The sequence below is a fragment of the Tauraco erythrolophus genome, chromosome 8 (assembly GCF_009769465.1).
Source record: "Tauraco erythrolophus isolate bTauEry1 chromosome 8, bTauEry1.pri, whole genome shotgun sequence".
Taxonomy (NCBI): domain Eukaryota; kingdom Metazoa; phylum Chordata; class Aves; order Musophagiformes; family Musophagidae; genus Tauraco; species Tauraco erythrolophus.
This window is the reverse complement of record NC_141472.1, coordinates 12,453,004-12,473,288: the sequence shown is the minus strand read 5'-3', so window position 1 is coordinate 12,473,288 and position 20,285 is coordinate 12,453,004. Positions and strand designations below refer to the sequence as shown.

The 20,285-nt window shown below is 37.8% G+C and overlaps 1 protein-coding gene across 2 annotated transcripts in view; it reads left to right on the top strand.

The window, feature by feature from the left end:
• Nucleotides 1-36: 36 nt before the first annotated feature.
• PGAP1 (post-GPI attachment to proteins inositol deacylase 1) overlaps nt 37-20,285 on the top strand; it is a 32,132-nt gene continuing 11,883 nt past the window's right edge. The window contains exons 1-16 of one of the 2 annotated variants that reach the window (XM_086615567.1): nt 37-204; nt 4,210-4,363; nt 7,442-7,617; nt 8,252-8,423; nt 9,479-9,639; nt 11,236-11,288; nt 11,573-11,639; nt 12,766-12,871; nt 14,578-14,633; nt 14,708-14,791; nt 16,529-16,578; nt 17,926-17,977; nt 18,200-18,277; nt 19,707-19,782; nt 20,061-20,134; nt 20,227-20,278. In XM_086615567.1, coding sequence (XP_086471693.1) covers nt 52-204; nt 4,210-4,363; nt 7,442-7,617; nt 8,252-8,423; nt 9,479-9,639; nt 11,236-11,288; nt 11,573-11,639; nt 12,766-12,871; nt 14,578-14,633; nt 14,708-14,791; nt 16,529-16,578; nt 17,926-17,977; nt 18,200-18,277; nt 19,707-19,782; nt 20,061-20,134; nt 20,227-20,278 — 1,564 coding nt within the window. In that variant the 5' untranslated portion in view covers nt 37-51. The remainder of the gene's footprint in view (nt 205-4,209; nt 4,364-7,441; nt 7,618-8,251; nt 8,424-9,478; nt 9,640-11,235; nt 11,289-11,572; nt 11,640-12,765; nt 12,872-14,577; nt 14,634-14,707; nt 14,792-16,528; nt 16,579-17,925; nt 17,978-18,199; nt 18,278-19,706; nt 19,783-20,060; nt 20,135-20,226; nt 20,279-20,285) is intronic. The other variant, XM_086615566.1, reaches the window with a different exon arrangement.

Sequence of the window (20,285 nt, the reverse complement as noted above, 5' to 3'; positions counted from 1 at the left end):
CCCGCGGGGGTCTGGGGCTCCGCTCCGCACACCTCGGCGCGGCGGGGCGCGATGGGGCGGGCGGGCCGCCGGCTGCCAGCGCTGGCGGCGCTCTTCTACGGGGCGCTGGCGGTGCTGGTGCTGCTGGGGGTGCGGGACGTGCTGTTTCTCTACGAGGAGAACCGGTGCAGCATGACCTACATGTACGAGTACCCCGAGTACCTGGTGAGTGCGGCGGGAGGCGCGGAGCGGGCGGCGCCGTAACAGGTGGGCGCCCGCCGGTGCCGGGGCGCCGCTGCGGGGCGGGGCGGGGCGCGGCGGCTTCGCGCCGGCCGATGGGGCGGCGCCGCCCGCACGGCCGCGGCCGGGAGCCGCTGGTCCGAGGCGCAGCGCTCCCCCGGCTTCCCGCCTCTTCCCTGCCACAGGGAAAGGGGAACAGCCGCGGGAGCGCCGCTGCTCCGGCGGCTCCTGACTGCTCCCCGAACTTTTGGGTTAGCTCGCTTGCCGCCTCGAACGGCGGCTGTACGGGGGGCGGAAATCGTTTCGGGTTTTCGGAGGGGTCGGTGTGTTTGGCAAAACGAGCTGCTTCGGCGGCGTGGCGTGATGGTGCGCCTGGGGTGGCTGCGGGAGGGAAACGCGCTCAGCCTGCCTAGTGGCTGCCACAGTGGCCCTACTGCCACCTGTGCAAAAGAAAACGAATGGAAAAGCTTCCCGTTTCCCAACCTGTAAATGCCAGTAGTTACCTGTAGCCCTGGTAAAACTGGTTCAAAGCCCGTCCAAGCGTTTGCAAAGGAGGAGGCTGGGCCAGGTCCTCTGGCAGCACTCACAGCCCCGTTAGCGCCCGGGAGGCTGAGTCTTGGATTTGGTCGTCTTTGTGACTTTGTAGAGCGTGAAGGAAGTAACGTGTCCAAACAGCCAGTAACCGAGGTTCAAATACGAGTGCATTTCTCAAGCTAGGGAACAGTAGTGCAGCAGCATCTCCTCGGTGAGCTCTGTGTACGTGGCATGGTCCCACAGGGCGTGGGAGAACTCGGAAACCTGCCTGAAGTCCCTCTCGCTTCGCTGACCGAAGCCTTTTAGAAACCTCTTTGAAGACCTCTCTGAAAACCTCAGATCAGTTAGAGAGGACTGCTGTAGTTTTCCAGACGTGATATTCTGGCTTAATAGTGGGAGGAGGTAAATATGTCAGTATATGTGGGTTTGCTGCCAATACTACATGGAGTTGTTAGAAAACATTTTCTCTTTTTAATACTGGTTCTTTTTACAGGATTTTCTGGCCTGTTAAAAGCATCCCAAAGCGTAATTTGTTGGCTCATAAACGTTCATCTAGCATTATCTAGGATATAAACTAGGCTGAAAAAGAAAAAAGTATTCTAAATAATATTATTTTCTGAAGTAGGTTGCAAGCCGGCTTGCGTAGTAAAGAAGATCTTAAAGCAAAATCTTAGTACCTAAATTGTTAATGAAGCAGCAAAATAACTTTTGATTCTATTTACCTTAGTTTGCTAACCTTGATGTAGTCGTGTCAGCCTAGGAAGAGAACCTTGGCATTGCTACAAGGGTTGTTTTCTTAGTGCTGGAGGACAAAATTGTTTAAGCAGCTATGAATACTTAAATACTACACTGTAAGTTTTCAGATCTTCTAACAGCCAAAACCTACTTTAACTTAAATCTGAAGCCAACTATCAAGCCAAGAAAGTTACTGGTGAAATCTGTGTGACGTTATCAGAGGTTGCCTGAAATTCTCATCTGCCACCACACATCTTCTGTGTTTCCTCATTATGTCAGGGCTTAAATTCTAATCATCTTTAGGCAAGTTTTGTGCCAGTAAGAGATACGAGGCTTAAAGGGTAAGCAGTAGTTCCATGCAGGAGATGGAAGTTGCAGCTGGCAGTATTGCTTCTTAGAATTTCTAATCTCTGAATAATCATTTTTATTGTGTGGAAAACAGTACTTTTTTGGGGGGGGAAATGATTAATTTGTCTGGGTTTTCTAGGGCATTATACTTTTCAAGTACCTGTTTATTGTTGGAGGGGTTGTTTGTTTAATATTTAATGTCTTTGTAATGCTGGCGCTGGTAGGAAACCACAAGATAGGAATTTCAGGTGAAAGGTACCTGTCCTCCCTTGGGTATCACATTGTAAAACAAATAGTTATTTGAGCAATTAAACATAAGCAGTTTCATTTCTGTTGTGTCTCGCAGAGTGGGTTAGCTCACAGCTTAGCTAATACTAAGTAATGGAATTGGTTTGATTTTTTTTTTCTTTTTTTGTACTTAACTATCTTTTTTTGCATGAGTTGTAGGATTGCAGTATTTGGATTTAACCAACCCTTGTCCCGTTCAGCTAAGCTCGATAAGAGTTTTGAAAGTTACTAACAAGGGCTTTTTCCACACAAACTTATTTTCTTTGGGAACCAGGGTGAAAAAGGAAGCCTACACCGACATTGTAAAAAGTTACTGTAGCTCATTATGACCAATTATATAACCAATATCTTGGGAATTCAGAATTTAAAACCGCTGTCATGGAACACGAACGTCTGTTTTCCTTTGGAGTTATGCATTCCCGTTTTACTGTAACATTTGAGCACTCTGATTTGCAGACAAAACCCAGTATTTTGATAGTATAATTCTCATGGATTATGTAGATTTTTTGCTTTCAGCGTTGACTCAGAGAATGTCAGCTCATTAATTTTATGTTCCTTAAAAGTTTTTGAAAGACAATGAACTAGGAAGATACTGTGAAAGAACAGTTGAATAGGATTATTTGATCCATCAGGAAGTCATATAAACATATCTTGACAGCACTCTTAGTCTGGTAATGAAAATTGATTGAGCTTTTTTTCACAGAATTTTGAAAGCCTTTGAAAAAGGAACAGTAGAGAGGAATGAGAAAGGGACAGTGAGGTTGGTGAACATGGAAAGGTGAGATAACGGAGAGAAAAAAGGGAAAGAACATCAAAAGGGTGATTTGAAGACATAGTAAGCCCTGAGCAAAGCTTGATCTTTTTTGTTCATAGTGAAGGAATGAAACACTCTCTCTCTCTCTCATATATATATTGTTATAATATATTATGTAATATTACCAAAAATATATTTTTATATTAAAGAACACATATTATATACATGTATCGAACACCATAAGAAGAAGTTGCAAATAACCAATATGGCAAACAATTTGAAGATTAAGGGAGAAAGGAAATAGTCTTTAGCTGAGGAGAAGTAGAGGGAAGAAGAAGGGAAGGGAAAGAGTGTGTGTGGGCTGAGAGTTAAAGCTAAATCACCTTTACTGTAGATGCAGTTGAGAGAAACAACTGAAATGTCTGAAACAGTGATGCTTCTACTTCAAGAAAGCAATTCTTTAGAGAAGACTTCTGATGCAAAACTGAGTTTAGTTTTGACCTTATTCTGTAAAATAAAATATTTCCTTAAAATATAAATTACACCTTAATGAATTTGTTTTTAATAATCTCGTTTGTCTCTGGATTGCCATAAGATATAAAATCAAACGCTAAAACTACTGTATTTGCATTTTTAGAAATTTTAAAAATCTGTCTTAGAAATGCGAAATTATAAACAAACCAACTTTTATACAGGAGTTAATTAAATGTTTTCGTGCTTACTACCTATTTGGTTTAAAGCAGTGTCGTATGGGTCTAAGACTGAATCATCGCTTAGCCCTCAGGTTAAAGATGTTTTGTTCTTTTCTCTTTGGGAATTCGTAATCCCGTGAATAAGTTATGTGGTAGGTTATGTGGTTGCTTACTGTTTTGTTTTAATACAAGAAATACGGCCTATTTTAAGGTGACAGTTGACTGTGTAAATTGGATCCTGAGTTACAAACCCAGATTGTTTGTCACTAGGCCACTCATCCGACTCTAAAAACGACAACAAAAAAGGCCCCCAAAGCTCATGCGTTAGTGCTATTGTTTCATGTGCAGCTTGTTTCAAAGCCAGTTAAAGTTCATAGCTCTTTCATGGCTGCAACTACTCGTTATGCACAAAGTACTACCTAAACAAAGGTAATACAAAAAATACCTAAACAAAGTACTTAATACTTTATTTTATTTGTGAAGAAAAACTCAGTTTTTCCTTCTGTATTCTTTAGACTGTAATTTAAAACAATACATAAAACATAAGCCAAATAGTTTAAATTGCTGAATAGCCTCTGTATTTTCTTGTTTGCAACAATATAGACAAGGTAATTGGTTTCTCTTTAACTTTTGCAACAGAAAATAAAATTACCCAAGAAGACAGCCCGCAGATACCCAGCCTACGAGCTCTATCTCTATGGGGAAGGTAATTACGCCGAAGAAAACAAAAATCTCCTATTGACAGGAATTCCAGTTCTCTTTCTTCCTGGAAATGCTGGTAGTTACAAACAAGGTAAGCATTTAGCTAAGTTACAGGCATGTTACAAAGAGCTCTTGTATTTATGCCTTACTTAACGGCAAGAAGTTTTCTGTTTGAAATCATATCAACAAAAGTCCTGATGCTTGATTATGTTACGGTGTAGATATCTGTGTTAGGCCATGGTTAGTGGTTAATTCACCATGGTTAATTTCAAGCAGTCAAAAGACTTCATTTTTGTTTGAAATCAGTTGAGCTATAATATTTTTCTGGAGTAAGACTTTAACTTTTGAAAGCCAGAGACAGACCGGTTTATGCCTGCACCCTTGCTGTGTTTTTGATCGCCAGCATCCAGTTGGTTTTGACTTGAACGATGTTTAGTGCAGTTATCCCACATAAAACAAGACCTGAATTTGATTCGAAGGAACTGAACAAGCTAACGTCTGTGACGTGGAGTAATTATTTCCTGCCTTTTTATGTAGTGGTGTTTTTTCTTAGTGTCATCTTCTCGCTTAACACAGAGTTTTACGCTCCTTTTGTTTTCCAGGTTATTCCCTCTTAGGCTTCTAGGCTCCAAGTAATAGTTTTAAAGCATTTTTATTTTTCAATGTAAATACCAAAGTTAGTACTTTGATAAAAATGAAGTATTGTGTTTAAGTGTTTATTCGAGTATCTGGTATTTCTTCCGGGCTGGATTTGTCAGGCCGTTATTTTTGTTCTCTAAAATGTGCTTTGAAACAGTTAGTAACACTCTTGGGATGGTAGCCAAACTGGTGTGCACCTGTGGGAAAGACCACCACAGTCTAAACCCCGGTGTCTTACTGTGGTAATTTTTTCCTTATATCTGCACTGAACTTGATGATTAAATTATCTAGTTTCAGAGAATCTTTACAAGATTATATTCTTTGAGAACATACCTGCTTAGCTTATAACCAAGTAAAATATTTCACCAACTCATACTTCCAGAAAACCCACACAGCCTTGCAGGCACAATAATATCCAAAGAAGATTACGAACATAATGATGATGAGAGATACCATATGGACTTTTGTAATCGCGCATAAGGGATTGGAAATCTGAATCAGTGCTGTCTCTGAAAACATGACAGTACATCACTGTGCAGGAAATAAAACGCTACTTTCAGAGTAGGTTAGGAATCAAAAGGAAGTATATGAAGAAAAGCTTAAACTGGATGAGTGAAAGTACTACATATTGTGGATATAATGTGCCACTTAAGATCAGAAAATATTTTTTCTTTGTTTTGAGAAATTGATTTAGGGATTCTGGCAATAAGTCATGTTCGTTTTTCAAATCTTTGTTAAAATTAATTGTTCTACCTTAATCAGTGGCTCAGAATAGGTTTTGTTTTGCTATAGAATTAATGAAAGTTTATATTTCATTCAGAATTTACTGTGGGATAGCACATCTTAATTCTGATGCATAGATGAGCACAGACAGTGGTGTTATTGTTGTTTTCATACTTGTTTAAAATATGTTTGTATTCGCTGAGCAACGGAGATGGAAATGTTGCTGCTGCCTTTGCTGGGTTTGTTATTTTGATGTGTTACAGGCACTTTTGAAACATATTAATTTATCATCTTTTATGGACACTAAAATGAACCTTTTAAAATGTACATTCATTTAATCAGACTGATTAAAAGATGATGGTCTGGTTTAATTGTTGGAAATGAACCTGAGATTGAGGGAATTGTGATCCTGAGTTCTAGTTAGGAGTCTGTCACACACTTGCCTTCTGATCTTTGGCAATATCTTGTTCCTTTTACCATGACTTCCAAGGCACAAAATTTATGATAAGATACTTGATCTTTTAAATACTTTTTACGCCTTTTCAAGTCATTTTAAAGCTGTTCTTATTGCTTATTAGTTTTAGATAGAATTGGTGAAATTATTGACTACTATTGCTTATTAGTTTTAGATAGAATTCGTGAAATTATTGGCTGAAATTTGTTCGGTATGTTAATTTCTGTAGCAAATTTTCCCAAGAAGGAGGATTCTGTGGGCTGCAGATCTCTGAAACTGTGACACTGCAGAGAAATCTTGCTTCTGTGTGCTGGATTTGGGCAGACTTTTCTGGTGATCATTAGTTTATTTGCAAAAGTTTATACTCACTTTTGGGACTTTCTCTTTTATTTTCTTCTTTTTCTATCATGCTTTTTTATTTGCAGTCGTTACTGTTCCCATCCTGCCATGTCTCCATGGAAACTCAGGGACAATTCTGGACTCAGAAAGCTCTATTAAATAAGCAGCTGGGGTTAGATGGAGAAGACAGGTCAGAAGCAAGACATTGTAAACAGAACGTTTTCTTCCTCAAAATTTTAGGTGGAAAAGTGTCCTTTGGGGTTTGGTTTTCCAATCTCCCATGCGTATCTCGGTTGTATTTGAGAATGTTGTCCTAGAGTTGATGGTCTACAAAGGAATTTTAGGAAAGCCTAGCAGTAGCAGTGCCTCCAGAGCTGAAGTCCAGACTACTTGTTTTGCTTTCTGATCCCGGTGGCAGTAATAAGGTACAAGTAAGATAAGAAAAGCAGCCCTCAGGTGGTGGAATGTAATCCTTGATCTTGTATATGTTATTTTTTTTTTTTTAACATAAAATATCTCTGTAGTCAGCGGTAACCTACGTCACATGGTTAACTGCCATAAGCGTAATATGCAGCTCTTGGTAACTCCTTCCAAACTTTCTTTTCATCTTATCAGGTTTGTTCTTTTCCACATTCTTCTGTCAGCTCTTGTGATGATATGTTTACTAATATTTTTTTATCAGAGGGATTCTTATAAAAGTAGGAAATAGCTATTTCTTTTCTTATTTTACAATTCAGTTCTGACAGAGACTGGCTGATACTTTTGCTCTGATTGTTTGTATCTTCAAATCTGTTTTTGTTAAACAAGTATGATTGCATATTGGAAAAGAGATTATTTGCTTTTGGATGCCTTTTTTCATTCTTTTTTTTACTTTTATACATGACTTGAGGCGAACATTGGATTTAAGATTATGTTTGTTTCTTAATAGATTATATATGTATGTGTTTGTCTACTAATGATGATTCAAAGCAGTGACTATTAGACTGTTCTAATTGATGTGGTTTCTTTTCCTAGTGCGTTCTCTTGGCTCCATTGCACTTAGGAAAGCAGAAGATGTTGACTTCAAGTATCATTTTAATTTCTTCAGTGTCAACTTTAATGAGGAGTTGGTTGCATTGTACGGTGGTAGTCTGCAACGACAGACCAAGTTTGTGCATGAATGCATAAAAGTAATTCTTAAGTTGTACAGGGTAAGTAGTGACATATGCTGAATAATGTATTTGCATTTTGGAATGAAATTCAGGGATGTCTTTTCTGCTGGAAAACTGAAGAATGATGAATAAGGGAGGGAGATTTTATAACTTATGTAGATAATTGAATGTGATAATAGTGCAATGGAGAACTGCCGCTCTTTAATAGATTTTTTTAATGCTTGTGACAGTCCCAGAGCCTTGGTGTTAGGTTCTGTTTTGTGTTTCTAAATAAATACTTCCATGCACAATGTGTGCTTTTTTTGTAGTAGGGATATAAACTTTCCCTAGCTTACTAAAATATTAATATAGCGTCACCTTACATCCAGTTTTCTCTAGGCATGTTCTTTGATGGCCTATGGCCCTGAAAGTCTCAGACATTAAAATAAGCTGAAGTCTCGTATGCTTACACAGGCTATATAGTATTTCCTTTTGAGCTGCAAACTTCATGTTAAGCACATTTTTTAAGATAGCAACTGAATTTATATTCATTTTTTAAGCTTGCCAAGTTGATACTAGTTAATATTATCCTTGGGAGGACATAAGTTAATTTGGGGGAAAAAAATAGTACAGTCAATAATCATAATTCAATGTCAAATCTGTTTTTGATGTGTCTAATTGCTCCTTGCTTAAGGATCGAGAATTTGCACCGACCAGTGTTGCAATAGTAGGTCATTCCATGGGTGGACTTGTTGCAAGAGCATTGCTTACTCTGAAGAATTTTAAGCCTGAGCTTATAAACCTCCTCATTACGCAAGCCACACCTCATGTTGCACCTGTAATGCCTCTAGACAAGTATCTTACTGGTGAGTATTGCAGGTTGTCTAATTACATTGTATTTCTTTATTGATCCTCTCGGGCATTAAGAGGTGAGATTCTTGCAAATCAACAGCAAAATATGCTGTTTTGTTCACTGTAATTAATCTGTTTCTTTGTTACTCAGGTGGTTGTTTGAGAGCACTAGGATATTGCGAGAAAGTAAGGGGTCACATAAAATAGGTTATGTGGACTTGAGCTTCTGTGCAGGGCCTGCAGCTCTCAATAATTTGTAATTTTAGTAAGTTGCAGAGCATGTTACTAACTTTGTAAGCTCCCCAGTGAATGATGTTTTTTCTTTCTTTTTTATAAGACTTGACCTCTGTGGTGACTTCCTTTATCAAATGAATTGTCTAAATAGAGTTATTTCTGTAGAAGTTGCTAAATTTAATGTTTGTCACACCCAAAAGTTGTGCGGGTGGGAATGTTAAGGATGGATATAATTATGTATTTTATGTAATATATTTACACAAAAGGTACATCGTATATTCTGCTCACCTAAATAACTGTGGCATAAAAAATGAAGTATAATCATTTCTTGAAAAGCTAGATTTGAGTAAACTATACTGATGTGCTCAGTGGTAATTGTACTGCTATATGCAGATATTGAGGGGATTGGTGAAGGAAAGGGAATAGACTTTTATTTTCATTATTCTTCATGGCACCCGAGAGGAATGGATTATCTTTAGCTGCTGAATTTGATTTATTGTGCTTGTACTAATTCTCCCTCCTACAATTGATTGCAATGCAATGCTTCCTCCTTGCTGACTGTTTCTGGACTGTGGCTGTCCTTAAAATAAATCTGTGGTTTGCTACTTAAACAATGTGTGTGCTCAGCTGATACAGAAAGTGTAAGCGTAACTGTCTTTCTCAACTGCTACCTCCTTGGGGTTAAAACAATAATTTTCCTTCCTTATATGAATCAAAAGTGAAAATCAGAGCTTGAATGCTTTTGGGGGGCTTACAGAAACGTTTAGTTAAATGTTTCTATAGCTTTATTGTGTATCAAATAGACTCATGTGATTGATTTTAATATATTTTGTAGATTTTTATACAGCTGTAAACAATCATTGGATTCTAAAGGCCCAAGATTTAAGAAATTTAACTACCCTTTCTGTGGCGGGAGGATTCAGAGATTACCAAGTTCGTTCAGGACTGGCTTTTCTACCAAGATTGAGTCAACATGACAGTGCCTTATCTGTTGTGGTAAAAGAGCAAACTATTTTTCTGGTTTTGCATGGAGCTATATTAGATAGCTATTTATGTAATTCATGTATCGATGTACAGTCTATACATGCAGCATACTATAACTAAATATGAAAATACTACCTGTGAAAACACAAAGTAGATGGTGTATGGTTATAAAATCGTAAATAGTCGATGTAGCATAAATGAGCATCCACTGGAAGAGTATGTGTTGGGATTGATTTGAATCATCTACCACTTGGTACTGTTTCTTCTCACCACCTGCTTGTACCTTTTCAGATCCAGAACTCAGGTTTTATTTTCCTGTGGTTTTGCAAGAGATGTGTATATGGAGGCTGACAGATGTGCAGTATAGAAGTAGACTGCTTGTTTGATTGTGAAAAGAGAGCTCTGACTTGAAGTCTTCTTTTTGTATTTATTGTTGTTGTGTTTTTTTTTTTTTTTTTTTTTTTCAAAAAGTTGGAACTAGAAAGGATGTACGGGATAATCAAGTCCAGTCTTCTGCTTTAGCAGGCATCTGTCTCCTTCCAAAATTAATCGAGAGACATCATAAAGTAGTTAGGTTTGTCATTCCATCCCCCTGCCATCAACCTGTTCCCTACATGGAAGAAGCTGGAAAACACTCCCCAGCAGGGAGAAAATTTGTAATTTCTGACTTCTATTTACTGTGCAAGCTGGTTTTTAAATGCGTTTGTTCTGAAATCAACTTGAAATGTTGTCTATAATAGTTGTCATTCCCTGGGTGTTTACCTCCCTGTCCCTTGTACAGAAAACTGTCTATAAATAGTCTCGGCACTGATTCTGCCAGGCTAAGAAGATTAACTCTGCATTCCCTTTGTCCTAGTAACCGTTCTCTGCATCTGCTCTACTTTCATTTCTCTTGAGTGTTGGTGACCAGAATTTTTCATGAGATCTCATGTGTAGTGGTACCAGTTCTTTCTTATGTTTTTCTGGTTATTGCTGTGTGGGGTTTGGGGCTTTTGTTTTGGTTTGGGGATTGTGATGGTGGTGGTGGTGGTGTTTGTTTTGTTTTTTTTCTTCCCAACTGCAACACATGAATAGTTCATAGCTTACTTGAGTCAAGTTGTATGACGAGGTGATGAGCTTCATTTATGGGAGATGGTTTTGATACTATTAGTCCCGAAAATGCAATTCGTGCAATACACTTATACAAATGAATAGCTTCAGACTGTCCTTTCTGCTTAGTGTTCTGATGCTTCTTTCTGTTGAGGATGTCCTTGATTTTTTCAGGAGAATCATTTATTGGCATACTTCTATTCTTGTATGCCAGAATCACTTATTAAAATAGTAAGATTAGTCATAGAAACAGTCTTTGAAGAAAGTTTTGGTAGGTTTCTTCCACACTATTATTTGGTCTTTCACCATTAGTCTCTGCTTCAGTCAGCACTTGTAAGATTTTTTTTTTTTGACTGAAGATGTCATTCTATTGTACCCTAGTCCCTGAAACTCTTAAGATAAACACTATTCTTTTCAGTAATTGAACAAATATTTTTAAATAAGGAGGGGAAAGGCTTGCTTAGAATTTTAGTATGTTGAATACTAACAAAATCTGAACTTTTTTACTTCCCCAAACAGAGCTCAGCTGTGCCTAGAGCTTGGGCCTCAACAGACCATCTCTCCATAGTGTGGTAAGCTAATGGAACAAAGGTTAATTGACTGACCATACATCCCTCTGTTCTCTGCTGTTATCACATGATACAATAATTTAACTTCAGCATAATATTGTTATGATGTCTCTTCTGACCTCTTCTATACCCCTGGATATTTCCTTTCTAGATTTAAGGCCAGGCTGGATGAGGCTTTGAGCAACTTGGTGTAGTGGAAGGTGTCCCTGCCTGTGGTAGAGGGGTTGGAACTAGATCTTTAAGGTCCCTTCCAACCCAAACCATTCTATGATTCTTCTGTCTTCTAGGTGCAAAGAATTGATCCTGGCTACCATTAGAGCTTTTTTTGATCTCATAGATGAAAACACAAGGCAGGTTTGTATGTGTGATCTTCTGTATATTTCCACATCACACTTTATTTTCCCATCCAAGAATGCTTAGTCAGGATAAATATCACCCTATTATACAGGGAACTCCTTTTCGATTATTAGTCATGCTGAGAAAATTGTTGCTGTTTTGTATCATTCATTGAAATATCCTGTGGCTTTGTTTTTTGACCAGAGTGTTGGAGGTAATTAGACATTAACTCAAGTTTTTATTATTGACTGCTTGATGCCTTTATAACTGGGATGTGGACTGAACTTCCATAATGCAGCAGGTTTAGTTGACCTTGCACCAGGATAAACAAATTTTACTAGCTGTGTAGCTTTGTGACTTCTCAATGTGTGTTTGAGTTACCTTCTCTGACTAGTATACAAAGAGTGAAAAACTGTGATAGTTTAACTCAGGCATAGCGTTTCTCAAACTCCTCCATGTGTTATCATCATGTTGACATCACTTTAACATGTGATTTAGAGAGACAAAAAGGGGATACAGTTGTTCTGGAGTTGACTGACAGCGTGCTGGAAGGTAAAACTTTTTAGAAGTCAGTTGTAATGGCCACAATTTTTAAAAGCTGACTAGACAAAAATTAGTCCTGATAATTTGGTTTTGGAAAACAAACAAACCAACAAACAACCCAAACCAAAAGCAAGTCCCACTGTAGCTCTACAGCTATTTGGATGGTTGAAATGTTAAGATGAGATGTAGTAAACTGGATTTGTGAACTTGGACTAGTAAATATAAACATGAGACTTTTTCCTAAACTCTGTCATGAGTATGTTAGTTCAGGAAGAATGCATGTGTGACTATAAAGAAAGTTTAATAGAATGGTTTCCTTGCGTTAAGAGTAGGCAAGGATATAAAACTCCTGAAAGTTTTAGCTATGCATTATAACATGTATAGGCTTTCTGTATTGCAGTAATTGACTATTGACGGCACTTTATTTGTTCAGGTTATTGAATTTAGAATAGAAACAGTGTACCATGTGTTCTAACAATCGGTCGTGCTTCTCATCCCTGAAACTGTATTGCTAGCTGTGATCATGTGATGACTGTAATCACACAATTTGGTGTGATTTAAATAAAATAAAATTTGACAGTGTGCTCTTTTTTTTTTTCAGATAACTGAGGATCCAAAGAAGAGAATGTCTGTATTGAACCACCACTTTGTGAGACACCCTGCAAAGATATTTGAGGAAAATCCTGAAGCTTTTACAGAACTCACAGGTGTGCAGCAGTTTTCTTTTGAGCAGGATTCAATGATACTCCTTGGTTAATAGTTAATCTTCTCACTAACAAACTTCTGGAATACATTTGTCCTTCTTCAGACATATACCATTGGTAAAATGGTATATGGATTATAGACCTAAACTAGTGCTTTCAGCAATAAATAGGTTGAAAGGAGCCGGAGCAAAAATCTGTCAATTTTATGTGGCTTAAATTCTGGGGTACAAGCAGGAGTCATATTTACACCAAGGTGTCCAGTAGACGGTCTCAGAAATTAGGAGTAGCTGGATGTCAAAGGTACAGTCTAATGTACGCTTACATCCCGTGCTTGCAAGAGGGATAGGATGGGTGCCGTAGAGCCATTGTGTTAGTTCTGTGTTACTCACAGAAATCTTGAATATTCAGATCTATGTCATCAGTGACTTCCTCTTTCTGATGGCATGGCAGGGTAATATGGATTGCACGCTAACGGTTTCCTTGTAACTGCTAGGAATGCATAGTTAAAGGTGAGAAATTTTGACTGCAAGCAGTCTTGGGAACTAAACAGCACTTTTGCAGGGCGCAGCTGAATTCCTAGTTTTGCTGAAATGGGCTGGATCATTGTATGAAAACCTTTTTTTTTTTCCCAGGAATTTTCTGACCAGTTTTGGTCAGAAGGCATTTAGACATTGATGTATACTGAAGTGAGCATGGAGCAGAGGACCACCAAGATGGCTAGCTCCTGAGGCACAGGACGTGGGGGAGAGACTGAGTGAACTCAGTTTTCACCCTAAAGAAAATGCTAAGGGAACCCTGTTGCTGTCTTCAACTACCTAATGAAAGACTGGGGAGAAGACGAAGCTAGATTTTTCTCAGAAGTGCACAGTGATAACACAATAGGCAGTACAGTGCAGTTACAACAAAAGAAATTCCAATTAAATATTAGGAAAAAGTACTTCATCAGGAGGGTGGTCAAGCACTGCAACAGGTGCCCAAAGAGGTGGTGGAATTGATTTTTGTTGCTTGTTTGCTTTTTTTGGGTGAGTTTTTAGCAATAAGGAGGAGTATATTTAAATTGGATTTCATGTTTGCATTTTCCTATTTCTGGTGACCTCTCGACACTTCGCTAAATGTCTGTGATGAACCTAGTTACATAGAAGAAAGATACTAACCTTCCTGTATGACAGTTTGTGGTGTTTGTATCTCTGAACTCTTCATTATTGTCTTATGCTTTTTCTCCAGACAAATCTTTAAACTGCTGCTCCTTTCTTGTGTGTGTTACTCAGTTCATCATTGACTTGCTTCTACACAAGTTTCCGTATTAGTTTCCTTAAAAGGCCAACAGGAACAAAGATTGGGGCCATTCCTAATGTTGCCTCAGCTTTTATCAGTCACTTACCCTGTAATTATATTAGTATCATTCAGTTTCTTACTTGTTTTGTTGCCTTGAGAGCTTTGTTTCAAGATCCGAAGGGCTTTTATTTTAGAGTTAATATGTACTAATTGAATCCTAGAGTTTTCCTGTTTCCTGTGTAACTGATGATAACTGTTGCATGGAATTTTAATTGTAATTGTAATTTAGTAGCAATCCTAAGTGTTGATTAGAGCTTATAAAGTTTGTGGCCAGGTAAGAGGTAAGACCTTGGTGATAAGTAAAAGATAAGATTTTGGAGATGAGTGGATAATAGTTCCTGCAGTGTGGCATATAAAAACATATTTATTTTTAGGAGCTTTCATGTGGATTACAGTCAAAGCCTCAAAATGGACTTACTCAGTTTACAATGTAAGTAATGTTTTTTCCTCATTGTGTTTTTATGTTCGTTTATTTTACTAATGAGTTTTTTTTTTTCTTTTAAGGATTCTGATGGAAAATATTTTACATTTCCTCTTGCAAGCCACAGAAAATCATACAGTCATGTTTACTGTGAAAACAGTATGTTGGTGAGAAAAGACTTCTTTAATGTCTGGAGTTTGTTTATAGAGCCGTATTAATTTAGATTTGCTGCAGTTTTAAGACAGTTTAGTGAACACTTGTTGAAATTACTGACGTCCATTTACATTCACAGCCTAATAAATTGTGCTAGATGTACTTCCTGGTTTAGCATGTCACACTTTGTGCTGAAGGTCTGAAACCTTCAGTGCCACCTGAACCATAAGTGTCTTGTTTTGGCTCTCTATGGTTAGCCCCAGATCACTTTCTCCTCTACCAGAGCGCGGGTGTGTATTGATGATTTTGAATGAAGGAATTATTTTTAGCGCTGCCAGCATTCAACCATACTTCTAATTTGAGAATGCTGTTTATAGGTTTGCTTTCCCATGATAAAATTTAAGTGAGCCTGAAAGGCTACGGAGATCTTCCACTATGCAGTGGAAGCAAATGGAAGCCAGATGAGAAAACAGCACGTTCTCAGTTGTCTCCTCTATTGAGAGGCGATAACATGTGTTTCTTATATTTCTAGTTCAAGGCACATGAATTCAACCAAAATGTTTTTGAAGTATTTTTTAAAAATATTTTTTGAAAGGGATGAATGTAATCTCTTGGCAAACCGCAGATGGATAAATAGGCTTTTCAGAATTATGTCACTGTTTTAGATTAGTGGCAAGAAAATTGAGATGCTTTCATGTTCCATCCTGCCTGTCCCTGTTCCCTCTCCTCCCCCTACCAAAGAAGAGATTCATACCACCATTGTGAGAACAGAGTGCATATCCTCAGTGCTTTTCTTATTGTCCTTCCCAGTGGCACCTTCAATATTTGTATGTTTGTTGTGCTTTAAAAGGATGACTTTTGCCTTTGTTACAACATCTTAAAGACAGAAGTATTACTGCTGGAAGAGGAGGAGGTACAGAACAATGTCTGAGATGCTTGCATCATGGTGGTATTGCTTCAGAACACTTAAATTCTCGAGGCAGGGAGCAGTAGAACATTAAAAATCTAAAGTATTTCTCGACTACTTAGGATAGGATGTTGAGATGTTTCTTTTAGTTAGAAAAGACGAAACTCTAATAAAATTGAATTTTACATTGTATGTAAGGCAGATTTTTTTTTTAAAAGAAATGGTGAAAGTTTGTTTGCTTAACGTTCTGTTTGTTTTAGAAAATATATTGATTCATAACTAAAAATGGTGGCAAATTGAAGTTATTTAAAATGGTTCCTAGAAACCCCCACCTTTCACTGTTATGCTTCATCGTTCCATCCTTGTAATTCCAAGATTATGGTATCAGACTTTTAATGGAGGATATCACTTGCTGTTAACACAGAAATCTGACTTCATTGTGAATTGAAGAAAAAAAGTTGGTGGATATCTTTCATTATAAATAACTGAGGAAATCTGAGAAAGACTGGTTTTTATCATCATCTTCACTTTTACAGCATTTGACATCCTTGTGAGAGTTTGGTCAGTGTAGTGATAGCTGCTGCAGACACACTTAATAGGAGTGAGACAAAGATGGAAGTTTGTTCCTCTTTTTAGTAGGTTAATTGCACCAAAGTTCTGCTATCAGAGGATTTTCAGAACAGTTGCTGATGTCTGGGGTACTGAAACAGTTAGCACATAGAAATTTTGGAGATTATCAGCATTAACTGCTGCATTGTTTGGAGTAAAGAATTGCTAATTTTAGTATATTTATAAATACATTCACACATAGGCAATATCCTATTTTATGGTATTGACTTTACAGGACACAAGTAGCTGGATTTATGGCTGTATGAACAGTAGTTCTTCGATGTGGTGAGTATAAAACGGTTCCTGTTCTTTATTCAAATGAATCTTGTGAGACTACATTTGAATTTAAAGCATATAAAATATCCTCCTCCTTAGGAAGGGATTGGGTAGAAATGTAAAATTCTTACTGTGAATAATTCATGGTTTCTGTATCACCAAGAAAACATTACTGCATGAATGCAGAATAAAATAGGTGAACTTTTTCTTCTTTAAGCTATATTTTTGACCTTCATAGCAGTGAAAAGTTGCTCCTGTTGCTCTTTTGTGGACACTACATGCTGTGCTGGATTCTTAAATTGTGTGTTTTGTAGCATCTCTTTAGAGTCCTATGACAGAAGAGTAGATTGAAGCATCTCTTTTATTTTTTTTGTTATTGCAAAATTGCTATTGTCATATGAAAAATGTTCAGAAATGTGAGTAATTTAGTGGTTATTTGAATCAGGTCATTACAGTCATTACAAAATGGATTTAAAACAGTGGCTTAGCATAAATTTGCAAAGTAAACTCAAAGTAGTTTCAATCTACCCTTCAGATTAGGGAAAGTTTTCAGGTGAAATTGAGCTAGCGTAGTATTTATCTGTTCTGGGATCTGTGCTGAGGTGTATAGCTACAGAGTCTTGCCTCCAGCTCATGGCTAGATGTCATAATTACTTTCTCCTGATCCAAGGAGGAGCTGGCTGTTACTCCTTTGTATAATCTTTGATCAGCATCAAGTGCAGGTTAGTTTAGTTCAGAACTACTACCTAAAACCCCGTCTAATAATAGTGGGTTTTTTTCTGTGGAATGTCTCTCCTGAGGTCGTGTAACACTTTGGAGAAAGAGAAGTATCCTGGTGTTCTAAAAATCCTAACTTAAAATGACTGAATGAATGTGTTGCAGTTCAGTGTGTTAATATAAGTACACAGTCTTTTAAAACTGCAACAAGCTCTGCAGCAGTAAACAAAGTTTTTAGTTTCTGTGGTATGTTTTAGATGTTCCCATAGAAAAAATGGGTACTTTTGATCTTTAAAAGATGCTAGTAAAACTGTGTGTTAATTCAATGCTAGTGCTGGTTTAGCTATTTAAGTTTTCATTATGTGTCCAAAACTGCATGGCTGATACATGCTGAATGTTGTGTGTATGACAAAGAGCTTTTGCAAAAAAAAAAAAAAGAAAAAGATTTGCAGTACCTGAAATTATTCTGGTTTGGTAAATTACTATGGTAGCTAACTGCAGTAGACCCAAACTTGTTCTCGATTTAAAATCATGTGAATCCGTATAGAGAGGGAGAAAAGCCGATCTGTTAATCCACTGTCATAACGTAGTGCCTGCGTAATGATATGTGCAGCCTCTAATGTGCATGAATTTTTACAGCCTGGAAGCTACTGATTTATCCTGGAGAGCTGAGTTGCTTCCAACCACCAAGGTAAGTATTGCACCTAGCTTGTAAGGAGGAGAGGTGCTTGGTGGGGTAGTTGCATGTCATGGGAGAAGACTCTGTTCCACTTACAGCGTTGGAACTTGCAGTTGTGTTCCGGAGGAAGGGATACAAGAGGTAGATGTCTGGGAACTGGCAAGGGGCAAGCTAACGGGTATGTTCAGTAACAGCTTTAGCTTTTCTTTCTCCCCCTTTTTTTTTTTCTTTAAGATTGTAATATTGAAACTTCAGGACTATCCTTCGTTGTCCCACATTGTCATTGAGGTACCACCCACAGCTGGCAATAAGGTAAAAAAAATAAAAACATGCAGAAATGGCTTGCTTAGTGTGTTCATAGCTCTCAGGTGACTTTGATGGAAGGAAAAGGAAGTATATTAAATACATGCTAAGTTACTGTGAGAAACCATGAACTTACACTCCAGTATGGTTTGAAGGTAACTTTGTTGTCTTCTGTAAGCTCAGAAACTTTTTCATCTGATAAAATACCAAATGTGAGGCATGAATAGTACTTGAAGTACACACAGCAACAATTCTCAAACCAGTCTTGGAGTTCTTGTTGGAGGTTCTAATGTTCTTATTACTTGTTTTTCTTAATATTCTGGTTGCATTCCTGAATATTTATCTTTTTGAACATTCAGTTCTATTATCCAAGGTAGCAGAGAATGCTGCAGATAATTGAATTCTAGGAAACTTGATACCTCTGCAAGCTCTGAGACCACAAATAACGTGCTAGACTGGGTTGTGCAGAGTTTGATAGTCCTGAATCTCACAGAGAGTTGGATATCTTTGCATCAAGGCCTCTCAGGATCCCATTAAGGTGAACATTTGACTATGTTACCCATCTGGGTCTGACAGGCCATTCTACTTAATCCTGAAAACAGCAGAACACTGAACTTGAATTTAAAGTCTAAGTAGATCTGACATTCCTTTCTGCAGCACAAATACAGTCTCTGTGTCTGTGGTATCATAATCCATGATCCAAGAAATTTGTCACAGCTGAAGTGATTATGATGCTTCTTTATAAGTGTAGCGTGTCTTCAGATAGTTGTGACAGAGACATCTTGCAGTTAAATTAGTAATATGCAACATTCTGGATAAGCAAAAATAGCAGAGAGATCACTTGTGAAATGTAACTTGGTGAGCTGCAGTCCAGTGTTAAATCTTGGAAACTGCTTTCAAAAAGTAAACAAATACTGGATTTACAATGGGATGGAAAATAATTTTCAAGTGAACTAAATACTTATTAGAGATGTTACAGCTCATACCTGCTGGATACTTTGCTTTGCTTTTGCATGATTAAACTTCAGGGGATAAACTAAAGGTTCTTTTTGCCTAGGAAATTGTATCCAGAGTTTGGATAAGTCACTCTCCTTCGCAACAGCCTCCCCTTTCCCCCCCAAAAGATGTACCTGAGAAGGAGGGATGTGAACTGGATTCTAGTTATTCTCAGCTATTTGAATAGCCTCTTGAAGGCTGTTGCAATTGGGTGAGAGCCAGAATAACCTGGAAGTTATGCTTAAGCTACTCAAACTCGTACTGCTGTGTTCAGGAGCAAACTACCTGTCAGTCCCTATCAATGAGGTGTGGAGAGGTGGCCTTTCAGTATTTGTGTCCTGTCCTCTGCCTCTGCCTGAGCCTGGGGACAGAACTGGGCAAGTGCAAAGGCTTTATAGTCTTGTGCTCGGTTTAGATCTGTGTTTAATATCCTGAATTGCAGTATACTTTGGACTGTGAATTCTTCAAAGAGGATTCCAGAACAGTACAGCTTCCTGTAACACATCTTTTTTCTCTTGGTAAGTATAGCATATTACTTTTGGAAAAAAATGAAAAACTAATATTGCTAACATTTGGATAATTGCCTAAAAATTCCCATGATCAGGGAGGTTTTGAGGAGTTTGTTTTTACTAAATTTAATACTGCTCTTGTTAATAACAGACAAAGAAATAAGAAATGTGTTTTTTCGACTAACAGATATAGAAGCGTATAAGTCTCCTGGATAAAAAACGTCTGAAGATATAGTGACTTCTCAAATAATTTTATCTAATATGTGAAAATAATACATCCTTTACAGGGCTTTCTTCAAGCAAAATTCTGTTAAATTCAACCGGCTTACTTTACAACGTACAGCTCCAGCACTTTAACCAAGTAAGAACGCTACTTAATTTTTTTAAGCTATTGTAACCACTGTTTGGAGAACATGATTTTTTTTTTTTACTTTTTTTTTTTTAATGTTCTAGATATATCAAGCTTTCAAAATTTATATAGAGAGCCACTGCCAGTCACTCAAAGGTAAATA